This window comes from Bufo gargarizans, chromosome 7 (genome assembly GCF_014858855.1).
Source record: "Bufo gargarizans isolate SCDJY-AF-19 chromosome 7, ASM1485885v1, whole genome shotgun sequence".
NCBI lineage: Eukaryota > Metazoa > Chordata > Amphibia > Anura > Bufonidae > Bufo > Bufo gargarizans.
Window position 1 is genome coordinate 167452432 of NC_058086.1, and position 14755 is coordinate 167467186.

The 14755-nt window shown below is 47.2% G+C and overlaps 1 protein-coding gene across 1 annotated transcript in view; it reads left to right on the top strand.

Moving 5' to 3' along the window:
* Positions 1–14507, top strand: part of SLC6A6 (solute carrier family 6 member 6) — a 34251-nt gene extending 19744 nt beyond the window's left edge. The window contains exons 5-14 of the mRNA XM_044300450.1: positions 162–294; positions 396–530; positions 3976–4079; positions 4165–4289; positions 6211–6323; positions 7561–7698; positions 10561–10663; positions 10739–10839; positions 12116–12286; positions 12895–14507. Of these exons, the coding sequence (XP_044156385.1) occupies positions 162–294; positions 396–530; positions 3976–4079; positions 4165–4289; positions 6211–6323; positions 7561–7698; positions 10561–10663; positions 10739–10839; positions 12116–12286; positions 12895–13023 (1252 nt within the window). The 3' untranslated portion in view covers positions 13024–14507. The remainder of the gene's footprint in view (positions 1–161; positions 295–395; positions 531–3975; positions 4080–4164; positions 4290–6210; positions 6324–7560; positions 7699–10560; positions 10664–10738; positions 10840–12115; positions 12287–12894) is intronic.
* Positions 14508–14755: the final 248 nt, after the last annotated feature.

Sequence of the window (14755 nt, forward strand, 5' to 3'; positions counted from 1 at the left end):
TGGGGACCTATGGGTACATTGGATTTATACGCCAAGCATTGTGTGGCAAAGACCAGACTTCATCACATTATTGCATTTTATTAAGTTTTTGATGTATTTTTGTATTTTAACCTCTTGACTCTCTCCTGTGACGCTGATTGTGTTTTCTCGTCTTCTTTTAGGAATAAAGTTCTTAGCTTATCAAAGGGAATTGATGATGTTGGTGTCTTGAAGTGGGACCTGGCGCTGTGCCTCCTGCTCACTTGGGTCATCTGTTTTTTCTGTATATGGAAAGGTGTCCACTCCACCGGGAAGGTAAGAGAGAAGGCGGCATCATCTCGGTTATTGGTTTTCAGGTAAGGAGTCTGCCATTGCGCCTGTGCCCCTCACCACGTTGTCTTATGTTCTCCCGCCAGGTGGTATATTTCACAGCCACGTTTCCATTCATTATGCTTATTGTGTTGCTGATCCGCGGGGTCACCCTACCCGGAGCTTCGGAAGGGATCAAATTTTATCTTTACCCAGACGTCAGCCGCTTAGGAGACCCTCAGGTGGGTGCGCCTGTCCTCTCTTCAACAGAAACTATTTTCCATGAGCGAGCAGCCATGTTTGCACTCGAAAATTGATGTCTCGCTGCCGCCCACAGTTTGTTGTGCACTGCAGTGCTAGGGATCCCTGACATTCTATACCCTTGATCACGTGTATAAGGGGGGAGATAGCTTCATAAGCCTTTAATATTTCCACAGTTGCTCCTTAGCAGACATCACTTGGTCATGATTTACAAAGTTCTGTCACCAGGGCTTTCTTTCCTGTCAGTGGAGGCTTTGGATTGAGCCTCTGACAGCCTTAGGCTACTTTCACACTAGCGTTCAATCGGATCCGTTCTGAACGGATCCGCTCATATTAATGCAGACGGTGGCTCCGTTCAGAACGGATCCGTCTGCATTATAACTTAGAAAAATTTTCTAAGTGTGAAAGTAGCCTGAGTGGATCCGTTCAGACTTTACATTGAAAGTCAATGGGGGACGGATCCGCTTGAAGATTGAGCCATATGGTGTCATCTTCAAGCGGATCCGTCCCCATTGACTTCCATTATAAGTCGGAACGGATCCGCTCGCCTCCGCACGGCCAGGCGGACACCCGAACGCTGCTTGCAGCGTTCAGGCGTCCGCTCACTGAGCGGAGGCTGAGCGCTGGCAGGCGGATGCATTCTCAGTGGATCCGCCTCCACTGAGAATGCATTAGGGCCAGACGGCTGCGTTCAGGGCCGCTTGTGAGCCCCTTCAAACGGAGCTCACGAGCGGACACCTGAACGCAGGTGTGAAAGGAGCCTAACCAGTTTCACATTCAAATACCAAAGAGACCAATTGTGCAAAAAGTAAAAAAGCCATAAGCACACAGGAATCAGCATTGGTGATAGTTGCTAAGGAGCAACCGCAAGGGGAAATCTCCTCCTATACATTAGGGATCTGCACATACATCACTTCTATCAGCTAAATTGCCTTCACTTCCTTGTGAGCCTGGGTCCACTTTATGGGCCGTGGCGCTGCAGCCGCCATGGCACATCCAGCCTCATCTTAGGGCGGCTTCACACGCTGCAGATTATTTTGCAGAAATTTCCATGACTAAAAATCTGTTCCATTCACCTGAATGAATCTTGCAGTAATCCATGTGCTTGCCTCTCCATTCAAATGAGCGGAACTGATTTTTAGTTGCGGAAATTTCTGGCACAAAATCCTCTGCGTGTGAGGGCACCCTAAGGGCTAATGCACATGACCGTGTTTTTTTTGTCCGCATGTGTCGCGGGTTGGATGCGGACTCATTCACTTCAATGGGGCCGCAGACGATGTGGACAGCACACCTTGCGTGCTCTCCGCATCTGTATGTCCTTTCTGCGACACAGAAAAATAGAAGATGTCCTATACTTGTCCGTTTTACCAGCAAGGATAGGACTGTTCTATAGATGGCAGAAAGTTCCGTTCCGCAAAACCCGGAATGCACATGGCCGGTAACCGTATTTTGCGAATCCGCAATTTGCGGACCGCAAGAACAGCTATGGCCATGTACATGATTCCTTAAGGAGGAAAGCAGCTGTGTTTTTTCTAATCTTATGCATGCTCTTTAACCCTTTTGCTGCTAGGGGTGTTTGGACATCTTGCAGCTCTGGTAACCAGGACAGTTTTGACATGTACAAATAAAACATAAATGACAAAATGAAAAAAAAAATCATACAACCCCTCCCCAATGCCCATAGATTTTCTGAAAGTAGACACCTGTCAAAATGCCACTTAGCACATCATACAAACAGAAACCTATATGCAACCTTGCGTCAGTGTTGTGTGTTTTTATTTTATTTATTTTTTTATAAAAGTTGCAAAAATATTGATATTAGTGGGTAAAAGTATGACCCAAGCAGAAAGTGATATGCACCACACCCTAAATATTGTGCATGGTTGATACATACCACACAGGCCTAAATTTACATGCAGATGCCTTCATAAAATCACCAGAACTGGAAAGGCCAAAAATCAGGTTTTTAACCGGGAAACAAAATCTGGTTTTAAACTGGAAACAAAAAAAATCCCCGATATTAGACCTGTCTGAGAAGCTGCTGAATATATATATATAATTTATTTATTTTTTCTAACCAAACTATGGTAATTGGAATCTGGAAAATGCCTGTTTCCATCTGTCCGATCTATATTAGATATTCCCCTCCAGTAATAATCTTTATCGCCATCAGTGCAGCGTGTAGCAGGTATCGCCGAGAAGCGTTCCATATATTTTACACTAAAGATCGGGTATGGACAGGATAGGCGCAGTGTAAAATGCAAACTTCATTGATGTTTGGTGCAACTTATTTTGCTCTCTGATCCGGACGCTGGTAAACGTCTGGGTCCTAAATAGGCACAGAGGGGTGATAAGATGAGCAAGCGCTCAACTACTCCCTTTCTGGAAAAATAACCTCCCATATGGGACAGTCACAGAGAAAGCGTGCTCTCTGATTGACGGGGGAAAGGGGGTTGATAACATGCATGTTAACTTCCCCTTGGGACCATGTACAGTCACATAGGGAGAGAGAAGGCTCTGTGTGTGTCTCTTTATCCTGTAGGCACATCCCCGCTGCCCCTCCATCCTCTTCTCTTCTGGCTGACGTCTCAGCTGAGTGAATTGGGGAGGGCTGCTTGCTGCTGGCATATCTCGGGCTGTGTAACAGCTAGAGATTCATGCCAGGTCTTGTTTTAAAGCTGATAATATCATGTATTGTGAGTAAGAACAGAAATCGGGTGAGGAATGAAAGTTGCAGGTATATATTCAGCTCTCACTGAGACCAGTTTCTAAGGGCTCTAACCTGTGATATATCACAACTGGGGCCTCGATCTCTGTCTTCTTTTAAAGGTGAGATTGTGGGCTAGCTGTCACACAGCCAGTGATCCAGCCATCAGTAGCACGGATGTTTGCGATAAAGATTTATGAGATATGTCCTTGGCGGGGAAAGGGTTAAGGGCTGAAAACTTCTCTGCAGCTGTCCTGCTGTATTTTCGGATGGCTCCTGCCCATATTAACTAGATAATTGCTGCATTTGCAGTCCTCTAATATGGTACATTTAGCTTTCTGTTGATCACCATTAGAGCCCCTTCAGTGTAAAAAGTGTGCAGAAACTATTGAAATCTCTTAATCCTCATTGGAGGTAGCAACAGACTCCGGTCATATGCCCCCATGACAACACTTCCTGTCTCTGTGCTCAGGCAGCTCGGTGTTATCATAGGGATACTAGGCTTTTTTAGCTTGCAACCAAAATCCAGATTTCATTTTTCAAGCACAGGTAAGAAAATAAGAGAAATCTGATTGCCTACTCTAAAGCCCAGTTTCCATGTAGAGCTGCCAGGGAACAGGAAGTCTTGTCATGGGGACACAGGCGGAGGCTTCAGCTTTTACAGTTTATGACTAATTACTCATCCCTTTATTCTACATTTCATCTCCTTTTGCCATAAGGTCTGGATTGATGCTGGCACCCAAATTTTCTTTTCCTACGCCATCTGTCTGGGAGCCATGACGTCTCTGGGGAGTTACAACAAGTACAAGTACAACTGCTATAGGCAAGTCGGTGGGAGGAGGGGGAGGGTGGTGTGCGGGCTTTGCTGTTGGTCATTAACACTGCTCCGTGACATGTGTGTGACATAGGGACTGTTTGCTGCTGGGATGCCTCAACAGCGGTACCAGTTTTGTGTCTGGCTTCGCAATTTTTTCCGTCCTGGGCTTCATGGCACAAGAGCAAGGGGTGGACATTGCTGATGTAGCAGAGTCAGGTACTGTATGACCACGATACGGTGAGGTCTGTCGCCGACTGCTGGAGAGCTGAGTGACAGAATCCGTACCAAGCTATGATCCCACAGATAACGGGAACATAAAAAGTGTCTGAGTGATCCCCAAATGTAGACGCACGCCCATTGATTTATTGCACCCCATCTACGTCACAGGAAGGTTATTGGTAGCGCAGTATAGTTGTCGCTATTATTTGGGGTGATTGGTAGCGCAGTATAGTTGTCGCTAATATTTGGGGTGATCCTGTTGGCTGCATTCACCTGGCACGTTCATATATGCCAGTATGCAGCTCCTACAGCTAATGTGGGGGAGCAGCGCTGCATCACCCCCTCTTTGTAGTGGGATCTGGAGGTGCTCCGTGTCTCCTTTCTCAGGCCTGCAGCTCAACACAGGGCGGATTTCACACTATGCATTGCAAAGAGTGAAATCCATGGTGGAAACCCGCAGCACGAATTGATGTCTTGCAGATTTAAAACATGCATCACAGGTCAATTTCTGTGGTTGTTTTCTCACGTAACATGCAGATAAGATTTGTTTGTCTCGTCCAATTTGCTGCCACTGTAAAACACTGCGGATTTTCTGCATGCAATTTTGCAGTAGAAGATCTGCAGCGTTTATGCCACTTGTGGCCATACCCCGACTCTGCCTAGAAGCCAGGGTGTGGTCCCCCCCCCCGTCCCCAACTTAGTAGCTGCTGCAATGGCTGAAGGTGGTCCTTGCAACAAGACTTGTTGTGAGGCCCCCTTATCACCTAATGCAAGAGTTCACCTTTTGCCAAGCTCTAGCCCTTGTTCTATGTAAATCAGCAGCCAAAAAAAAATCACACAACTGGTGTCATGGTACCCAAGAGCTTACCATTGTCTTGGCACCATATGTATTGCAGATAAAGACAACATAGTTACCACTGCATCCAGCGTCAGGCCTTCTTAATTGCCTGTGCATATGATAATGGGCAGGAGTGGCTGCCCCCTCTGTTTCTGGGCATTCAGTAATTCACATACAGTAGGGGGCACAAGACGTGAGCCACTAGGAGCTGCAAAAGGTTGCCAAAAGTCAACTGCATAAACCGTAACGAGTCTTCTTTGACCTTCGCGGTACAGCATTTGTTCACCCCTTATTGGTTTGTACAAATCCTCCCGTCACCCGGATAATGAAGGTAGAAACGCCCATGTTAATGCCAGAGCCGCGGCTCCTTTACCGTGATGTAGTCGACATCTAATATTGAGTAACTTTGTAGATGCTTTACTTATCTTTTAACTAATCCACAGTTACATTGTGTCTTATACTCCATTCACGTCCAGAGCTACATTCACAATTGCTGTCGGGCTTCATGCTTCCGGTTCAGAAATCTTTGCAGGTGCATTGTGGGTATTTTTTATCTGATGCGAGAAAAACCGCAATTCCCACCGTGCAGTACATTATGGGAGTTCTGCTGTATTGTTCACATGTACCATTTTATTTGCCTTGGTTGTTTGCTGCAGGTTTTTTAAAACTACAGCATAGCCTGTCCTATTCTGTCCTATTCCTTCTCCCCGCTTGACCTCGGTTATGGAAGTGTGGCGTGGTTTGCTGTAGAAGCAGCTCCGGGAGCATTTTCCCAGAACTGTTTCAGCTGCGTTGTGTGCCGCATTGTGTGCCGCATTGCCTCGGTTCTCCACTGTGTAGCCGGATTACAAGGGGGATGAGAGTTAATGTGACATCAACTGAGAAGTTGCTCCTTTCCCTTGCACACAATTATTACCCTAGAGCAGATTGAACCCCTCAAGAAAGGACTGGTAGTAATCGCCTGGTTGGTAGCCACTGTAGATAGGTCATCATTTAGTCAGAGCGCTGAGTCCTCCACCTTGTACAGAACTAGACTGAATATGTTGTCTCCCACCCCTTCCCCTTTTATTATTCTTCTAGGTCCTGGCTTGGCGTTCATTGCATACCCCAAAGCTGTCTCTATGATGCCTCTGCCCACTTTCTGGGCAATACTCTTCTTCGTAATGCTTTTGTTGCTTGGACTAGATAGCCAGGTAAGTAACCCCAAAATGGACTCACAAAAAACTCATTTATAGTCATTATGTGTGACGTTTGGACTAGATCACGGTCTGGCTGCCACTAGGGGGAGCTCTATACTCATGGATGTGTACAGCCTCCAAATTTGTATGCACTAAAACCCTAAGCTGCCCTAGTGGTGGCTCAGCCTGGCAGAATTTTACCATGTAAACACTACAAAAATCTGTTTTATTCCAGTGCAGGGATGCTCAACCTGCGGCCCTCCAGCTGTTGTAAAACTACAACTCCCACCATGCCCTTCTGTTGGCTGTCCAGGAATGATGGGAGTTGTAGTTTTGCAACAGCTGGAGGGCCACAGGTTGAGAATGCCTGTTCTAGTGTATATTAACACAAAATGATCAATCCACACCACCAGAAATGTTCCTATTCATATCTTCACTTTGTTAGACATCGACTGGTGTTATTAAAGGGGTTGTCCTACCATAAGAACTTACCACCTATTTACAGGATAGGTGATAAGTATCAGTGGGACCCCCACAAATCACAAGAAAGAGGTCCCAGCTTCCCCAGAGCGAATTTGGTGACAGTCAAGGCGCATTTGCTTGCGCCGAGGAGCAGCAGCAGATTATCGGGAAGGAAGCGCCCCTTCCTGACAGTCAGCTGCTCGTTCAGTGGAGGTGATGCGCTGTATTTACATGCAGCAATCTCCTCCACAGTATGAGGACGAGAGATGGCTATTGTAATTGCCCGTCCTCATGCAGCTGCATTGTTTCTGGGCAGCAGATCGCTGTTTAGACGGCACAATCTGCTCCCCAGAAACGGTTATTTAGGTGCCTGCACGAATGGCAGAATCACCTGATGAACTAGCGTTTCCTGCTCCATTCATGCTCTATGGGACTACTGGAGATTGCAAGTCAGTGTGCTCAGCAATTTCCAGCAGTGCCATAGAGAATGAATGGAGCGGCAGCGCATATTGGGTTCACTCTGTGGAACCGCTGCCAACATATTCACTTAGATAACCTGGCAGATCTGCTGTGGATTTTACCAGTAGACTCGTGCAGATAAAATCCAAGGCAGATTCCAGTACAGAGGATTTTCTAAACCTCATCCATATGTTTTCAAATCCACAATGAAACATTAGCACGGTCTGACCGCGTCATGCATGCATGTTTGGTGGATTTGTGACAACCTTGGTGGCAGCACCCGGACTCGCCCTCACCCTCTCTTTAATGGCTGTCTTGTTTCCCCCAACAGTTTGTTGAAGTTGAAGGACAGATCACGTCCTTAGTTGATCTGTACCCGTCCTTCCTACGGAAGGGACACAGGCGAGAGATCTTCATCGCTATTGTGTGTATCCTCAGCTATCTTCTGGGGTTAACTATGGTCACAGAAGTAAGTACCAAGGGCCCTCCGATGTTCTTCCTGGTGCACTTCACTGCTAGGCTTACAGCTTCAAATCTGAAATGGGGCAAGATGTGTGTTCTCCTTTTACATGGGCCGATATAATGCAGAGCGCCTGAGAGGAGGGGGTACCTGCGATGTTTAAGGGTATCTGTACACAATGCAGCCGGCCATGGTTACTGCTAGTGTCCGGGTTGCACCTGTTCTTGCAGCTTAAACCACAGCAAGTACACGTGCGGCCGTCAATTAGTAGTGGCCTAGCCGCACCTTTTTCAATTGGCAGTGCGGTTAAAATAGCTTTCCGGGCCAGCTGATGCATCCACTAACATTCAGTGTGAAAACTGCAGCGGCCACATGCCACTGTACTTTTTGGCCACATAGCAGCTGCCCATTCTGGTCTTGCCCTTAATTAGGGTTGCTACCATACCAGTACCTAGGCAGTATCACCAGCAGGAGACCAGTATTTAATTTGTACCAGCTACAATATTTGCCAGTAATTTTCTTTTCAGTAGCAAAGGAGTTAAGAAATACGTCCTAGCTACTAACGGCTCTATCTCAGGCTGTATAGCAGCTAGAGATGGGCTCAGTCAAAATCTCTCCAGTCAGTGCGAGTGCCCTGGGAGTTGGTAAAATACCAGGAGTTTCTGGGATCTCAGCTATGGCAGGACGATGGAATAAGGCAAAAATATTTGTATCCAAGAGAAGCTGTGAGCATGCGAGCCGTGTAGCGAGCGTCCAGATAAACCGTGTATTTGCTCTCTGTATGCGGCGTGGGCATTTATTATTATTTTTTTTTTTTCAGTCTTCATTTTGTGATGTAGGAAATGAAGCAAACCTAATTTTTCATTCTAGTACCAAGTCTGTTTTTGGATACCAGCATTTTCCTCTCTTGTTATAGTGAGCAGAGATGTTTTTCTATGGGTTGAGACTTAGACCTCATGCACACGACCGTTGTGTGTATCCGTGTTTGTTGTTCCGTTTTCCGTGATTTTCTGCGGACCCATTGACTTTCAATGGGTCCGTTGAAAACTCGGAAAATGCACCGTTGTTCATCCGCGTCCGTGATCCGTGTTTCCTGTCCGTCAAAAAAATATGACCTGTCCTATTTTTTTGATGGACAACGGTTCACGGACCCATTCAAGTCCGTGAAAAAACACGGATGCACACAAGATTGTCATCCGCGTCAGTGATCCGTGTCCATAGGCTACTTTCATACAGACGGATTGCAGATCCGTCTGCATAAAAGCTTTTTCAGAGCTAAGTTTTCACTTAGAATATACTGTCGGATCTGAGTTTTCACTAACACAGAGGCGTTCCCATGGTGATGGGGACGCTTCAAGTTAGAATATACTACGAACTGTGTACATGACTGCCCCCTGCTGCCTGGCAGCACCCGATCTCTTACAGGGGGCTGTGATCCTCACAATTAACCCCTCAGGTGCCGCACCAGAGGAGTTAATTGTGCGTATCATAGCCCTCTGTACGAGATCAGGTGCTGGCAGGCAGCAGGGGGCAGACCCCCCTCCCTCCCCAGTTTTAAATTCATTAGTGGCCAGTGCGGCCCCCCCCCCCCCCTCCCCTGTATTAATTTTATTGGTGGCCAGTGCGGCCCCCCCTCCCTTTCTCTACTGTATTCATTTCATTGGTGGTCAGTGCGGCCTTAGCAATATTAGAAGCATTATACTTACCTGCTGCGATGTCTGTGACCGGCCGGGAGCTCCTCCTACTGGTAAGTGACAGATCTGTGCTTTAAGCAATGCGCCACACAGACCTGTCACTTACCAGTGGGAGGAGCGCCCGGCTGGTCACAGACAGCGCAGCAGGTAAGTATAATGCTTCTAATATTGCTAAGTAACCATGGCAGCCAGAACTGCAGTAGCGTCCTGGTTGCCATAGTTACCGATCGAAGCCCCAGTGATTAAACTGGGTCTCCAATCGGAACTCTCCGCTGCCACCAATGATAGCGGGGGGCGGGGGGGGGGGGGGAAGGGGCTATGATACGCACAATTAATACGCTATGACACGCACAATTAACCCCTCAGGTGCGGCACCTGAGGGGTTAATTGTGTGGATCACAGCCCCCTGTAAGAGATCTGGTGCTGCCAGGCAGCAGGGGGCAGTCATGTACACAGTTCTTAGTATATTCTAACTTGAAGCGTCCCCATCACTATTGGAACGCCTCTGTGTTAGAATATACTGTCGGATCTGAGTTTTCACAATGTAACTCAAATCCGATGGTATATTCTAAGTTAGAGGCGTTCCCATGGTGATGGGGACGCTTCAAGTTAAAATATACCATCGGATTGGAGAAAACTCCGATAGGGACTCCTGACTTTACATTGATAGTCAATGGGGGACGGATCCGTTTGCAATTGCACCATATTGTGTCAACGTCAAACGGATCCGTTCCCATTGACTTGCATTGTAAGTCGGGACGGATCCGTTTGGCTCCACCCGGCCAGGCAGACACCAAAACGACTTTTTTTTTTTTTTTTTATAACTTTCCTTCATGTCTGGTGATCCTCCAAAAATCACGGAAGAAAAAACGGACACGGAACCCCGTTTTGCAGACCGTGAAAAAAATACTGTCGTGTGCATGAGGCCTTAGAGATATTACATGGTTGCCCAGTTATTTCAATATGTGCTATTTAGCGCCACCACACAGCTTCCCCAGTGTTTGCCTGCGAGTCCTCATTTACAATCCGCAGTTAAGTCACTTACCCTGTGCACTGCTGTTGAGTGAAATATCTATTTTGTTTACTGTGCTGCCCTTGAAACTACAGGGCATGTTGCTTGGGCACGGTGTCTGCAGCCTGGTACTTCTCTAGTAACCTTCTCCTTTGCCTCACACAGGGTGGCATGTACGTATTCCAACTTTTTGACTACTATGCAGCAAGTGGTGTCTGCCTCCTGTGGGTTGCATTCTTTGAATGTATTGCTGTAGCCTGGGTTTATGGTAAGTCTTGCGTCCAATAAGCTGATTGTACTCCTGGTGCTTCCAGCATGTCTTACCCTGGTTGTCACTCCTCAGGCGCTGATAAATTCTATGACAATATTGAGGATATGATTGGCTACCGACCAGGGCCATGGATGAAGTGGAGCTGGTGTGTGATCACTCCTCTGCTCTGTTTGGTGAGTGCCCCTCCACTTTTGGACAACTCTTTTATAATCTGTGCTGCAATGCCCCCTGTAGGAATAAATATAAAAATGCAGTCTGTCCATATTGAAGCTCTAGGGATTGGTTTGGTCAGGCTTGAGCTGGCCATACACACTAGGTCAGGGATCAGGAACCTGCGGCACTCCAGCTGCTGTGAAGAGACTACAACTCCCAGCATGCACGCCTACTCAGCTGTTTTTGTAACTCCCATAGACGTGAAAGGAGGATTCTGGAAGTTGTAGTTTCAGAACAGCTGGAGGATGCTGATCCCTGCACTAGGTAAACGTCTGCTGAATGTCTATAGACTGGTCAGGAGAGATTGGTTGGCTAATCATGCCTTCTGCTGACAGCTATTTAATCCATATGGCAGGCATTAAGGGGGTTGTCCAGCCTTTTATTTTCAAATTTGCCCTCCAGCCAGCTGTACCTGTGGAGAAAGCCATACTCCTCTGCTCGCCACCGCTCTTTTCTGACTCCCTGCCTCTTTTCACACACAGACATGACCATGTGTACCGCTGAAGTCAATGACTGGTTTCTGGTGACATGTCCCCAAGTGGTACATCACTGTCATCTGCCCCATGAGGAAATGTCACTGCTGAGGCCAGTCATTGGCTGCAGTGACCCCTTTAAAGGGGTTTTCCGAGACTTTAAAGTATCTGATTGGTGGGGGTCAGACAGCTGTTTGAGAAGGCTGTAGTGCCGCGGCCCTCCCTCAGCTTTTCCTAGGCCAGTGATGACACTTTCATCGGTCGCATGGCCTAGACACAGCTAAGCCTCATTGAAGTGAATGGGGCCGAGCACGATACCAAGCACGGCCGCTATACAGTGTACAGCACTGTGCTTGGTAAGCTGTGTGACCCCCACCAATCAGATACTGATCATCCAGAGGATAGGTCATCAGTATTAAAATCTTGGAAAACCCTTTTAGGCTACATTGGTGTTATAATGGCAGTCTATGGTGTCGCACTGCAACATACTGCGACGCAACAGTCGCAGGAAATCCATTCGAGATGGATTTTTCTGCGACTGTTGCGTCGCAGCATGTTGCAGTGCGACACCATAGACTGCTATTCTAAAAATTGTTGTGCGACATTGGCGCTACAAATGTTGCAGTGTAGTTCTGCCCTGTCGCGCAACTTATTGTCGTCATGCAGACGTAGCCTTTATCCTAAAACCAATTTTGGAGTGGAGGATTGTCTTGGAAGAAGGGCGGCTACCTTCACTAATGAGCTTATTATGTTCTGTTTTCAGGGGTGCTTCATCTTCTCGTTAGCCAAATATACCCCCCTGACGTACAACAAGTATTACACATATCCAGACTGGGCCATTGGGCTGGGCTGGTTCCTAGCTCTGTCCTCCATGATGTGTATCCCCTTGGTCATGGTGTATAAAATTATGCGCTCAGAAGGATCACTAATCGAGGTATGGGAAGATTAGGCTACTGACAATGACCCCGAGTGTCAGCGTGTCCTTGTCCTGTACCCCGAGTGTCAGCGTGTCCTTGTCCTGTACCCCGAGTGTCAGCGTGTCCTTGTCCTGTACCCCGAGTGTCAGCGTGTCCTTGTCCTGTACCCCGAGTGTCAGCGTGTCCTTGTCCTGTACCCCGAGTGTCAGCGTGTCCTTGTCCTGTACCCCGAGTGTCAGCGTGTCCTTGTCCTGTACCCCGAGTGTCAGCGTGTCCTTGTCCTGTACCCCGAGTGTCAGCGTGTCCTTGTCCTGTACCCCGAGTGTCAGCGTGTCCTTGTCCTGTACCCCGAGTGTCAGCGTGTCCTTGTCCTGTACCCCGAGTGTCAGCGTGTCCTTGTCCTGTACCCCGAGTGTCAGCGTGTCCTTGTCCTGTACCCCGAGTGTCAGCGTGTCCTTGTCCTGTACCCCGAGTGTCAGCGTGTCCTTGTCCTGTACCCCGAGTGTCAGCGTGTCCTTGTCCTGTACCCCGAGTGTCAGCGTGTCCTTGTCCTGTACCCCGAGTGTCAGCGTGTCCTTGTCCTGTACCCCGAGTGTCAGCGTCTCATTCTACTTCTTCTTTTCAGAGGATTAAGTTGGTGAAGGCTCCAAGGGAGATTAATCGCTGGGCCAAGGAATCTGAGGGTTCTACACCTTTCTGCCCAAATAGCGGCCACATGAAGCCCACACACGTCATTGTGGAGACCATGATGTGACCCAGTGTCCATCCACCCTCACATACTCCATTCGGAAGTTTACTAACCCTCTCCTTAGAGTCAGGTTTATGGAGATGTCTATTTGCACTAGATTTCTGATTGTCGGCTCTCGTAGAGAACGTTGTATATTATGTGAGCGCATGTGCGTATTTTGTATAATTTTATAATGAGCCCCCGATCTCTCTGTGCAGAGACGGACTCATCACCAGGAGATTTTAAACGGTGAATTTTTATATAGTTCAATTTTAATGATCTTTTATCTCTGGTATCTACCTCCAGTCCATGACCACAATGCTTTCTTCTCGGCAGAGGTCTACAGGCCGCTCTGCTCCAGCTGCAGGAAAGACACAGGTCCAGCTTAGGGAGTATTCAGATGGTGCGGTTGGGTGCAGGTTCTGTTGTGGTTTTTGCAGGTGAAACACATTTATTTCACTCATAAAACCACTTGAAAACTCATCAGCTGGTAACACAGCAGTAAAACCACATGCGTTTTTTTTCCAGTGGCTCCAAGAAGGCATCAAAACCACAGCACAAAAACCAATTCTAAGGTCATGCTTTCCTCAGCCCCTATGGCAGGCATGGCCAACCTGTGGCTCTCAAGCTGTTGTAAAACTAAAACTCCCACCATCCTCTTCAGTAGGCTGATAGCTGTAGGCAGTTTTGCAACATCTGAAGAACTTCAGGTTGGCCATCCCTGCCCTATTTAGTGCAGTCAGCAGTTTAGCATGGTTAAACCAGCTGCCTGACTCTCTCAACATGTTTAGTTAAGTCATCAGGCACTTAGACCTTTCCATTCACCTTCCAGTCTTTTCTATCATTCATTCGGGGAAGATTTGTTGCAGAAATTTCTGCAAATGAAAAACAGTTCCATACGTATGAATGGGTTTATTTTTGCAACTGATCTGCCTCATCTAAAATCATCATTATGATTTTATTTTTTTCACCTCTGACAACTGGGTCTTTGGTTGTCAGCGCGTTCCTGGTCTGCAGTGGTTTTCCGTTTACCGAGGATCAATCTATACAGAGAGGCCTAATGTATTATCTGCTGCACATCACAACCACCCCCTTGCTAATCCCTTGTGGCAGGAGTGCTGCCATTAGGGATGGGGGTGATAACCAGTGTGAGCCGTGGCCCCATATCTGTCTGTACACGTCTAACCATTTCCAGTAACAGCACTGCCACCCGCTTGGCCGTCGCCTCCACTTTCACTGGTCAGTAAGCCAACATGTTACAAGTTATAAAATTAAAAAAAATGAATGCAGAAAAGTATAGAAAAAAAATCTGCACAAAAAAATAATCTTACCGTACAAATATCAGGCCATATCACATGACAATGAACCTTCTAAGATTCAGCGTTAACCCCTCCCATGCTGACAGGGGTGGAATGCATTTCCTGTATAGACTGCACCACTGACTTCGCTGTTCTATCCTGTAACTTTAGAGGCTTTTGTAATTGACTTCATTAATAAACTGATTAAAATCATCAAACTGTGCGTTCATTACTGTGCGCGAGCTCCGCAGCGCCATCCATAGCAATAGACTGACTCCGGAGAGGTCACCTCTCCCTACCGGTCTGTTTTAGTAAATACTTGCGTCAGAATTATATCACGGGGGATGCATCTTTTCTTAGTCTACTTTCACACTAGTGTTTTTCTTTTCCGGCATAGAGTTCTGTCCTAGGGGCTCAATACCGGAAAAGAACTGATCAGTTTTATCCCAATGCATTCTGAA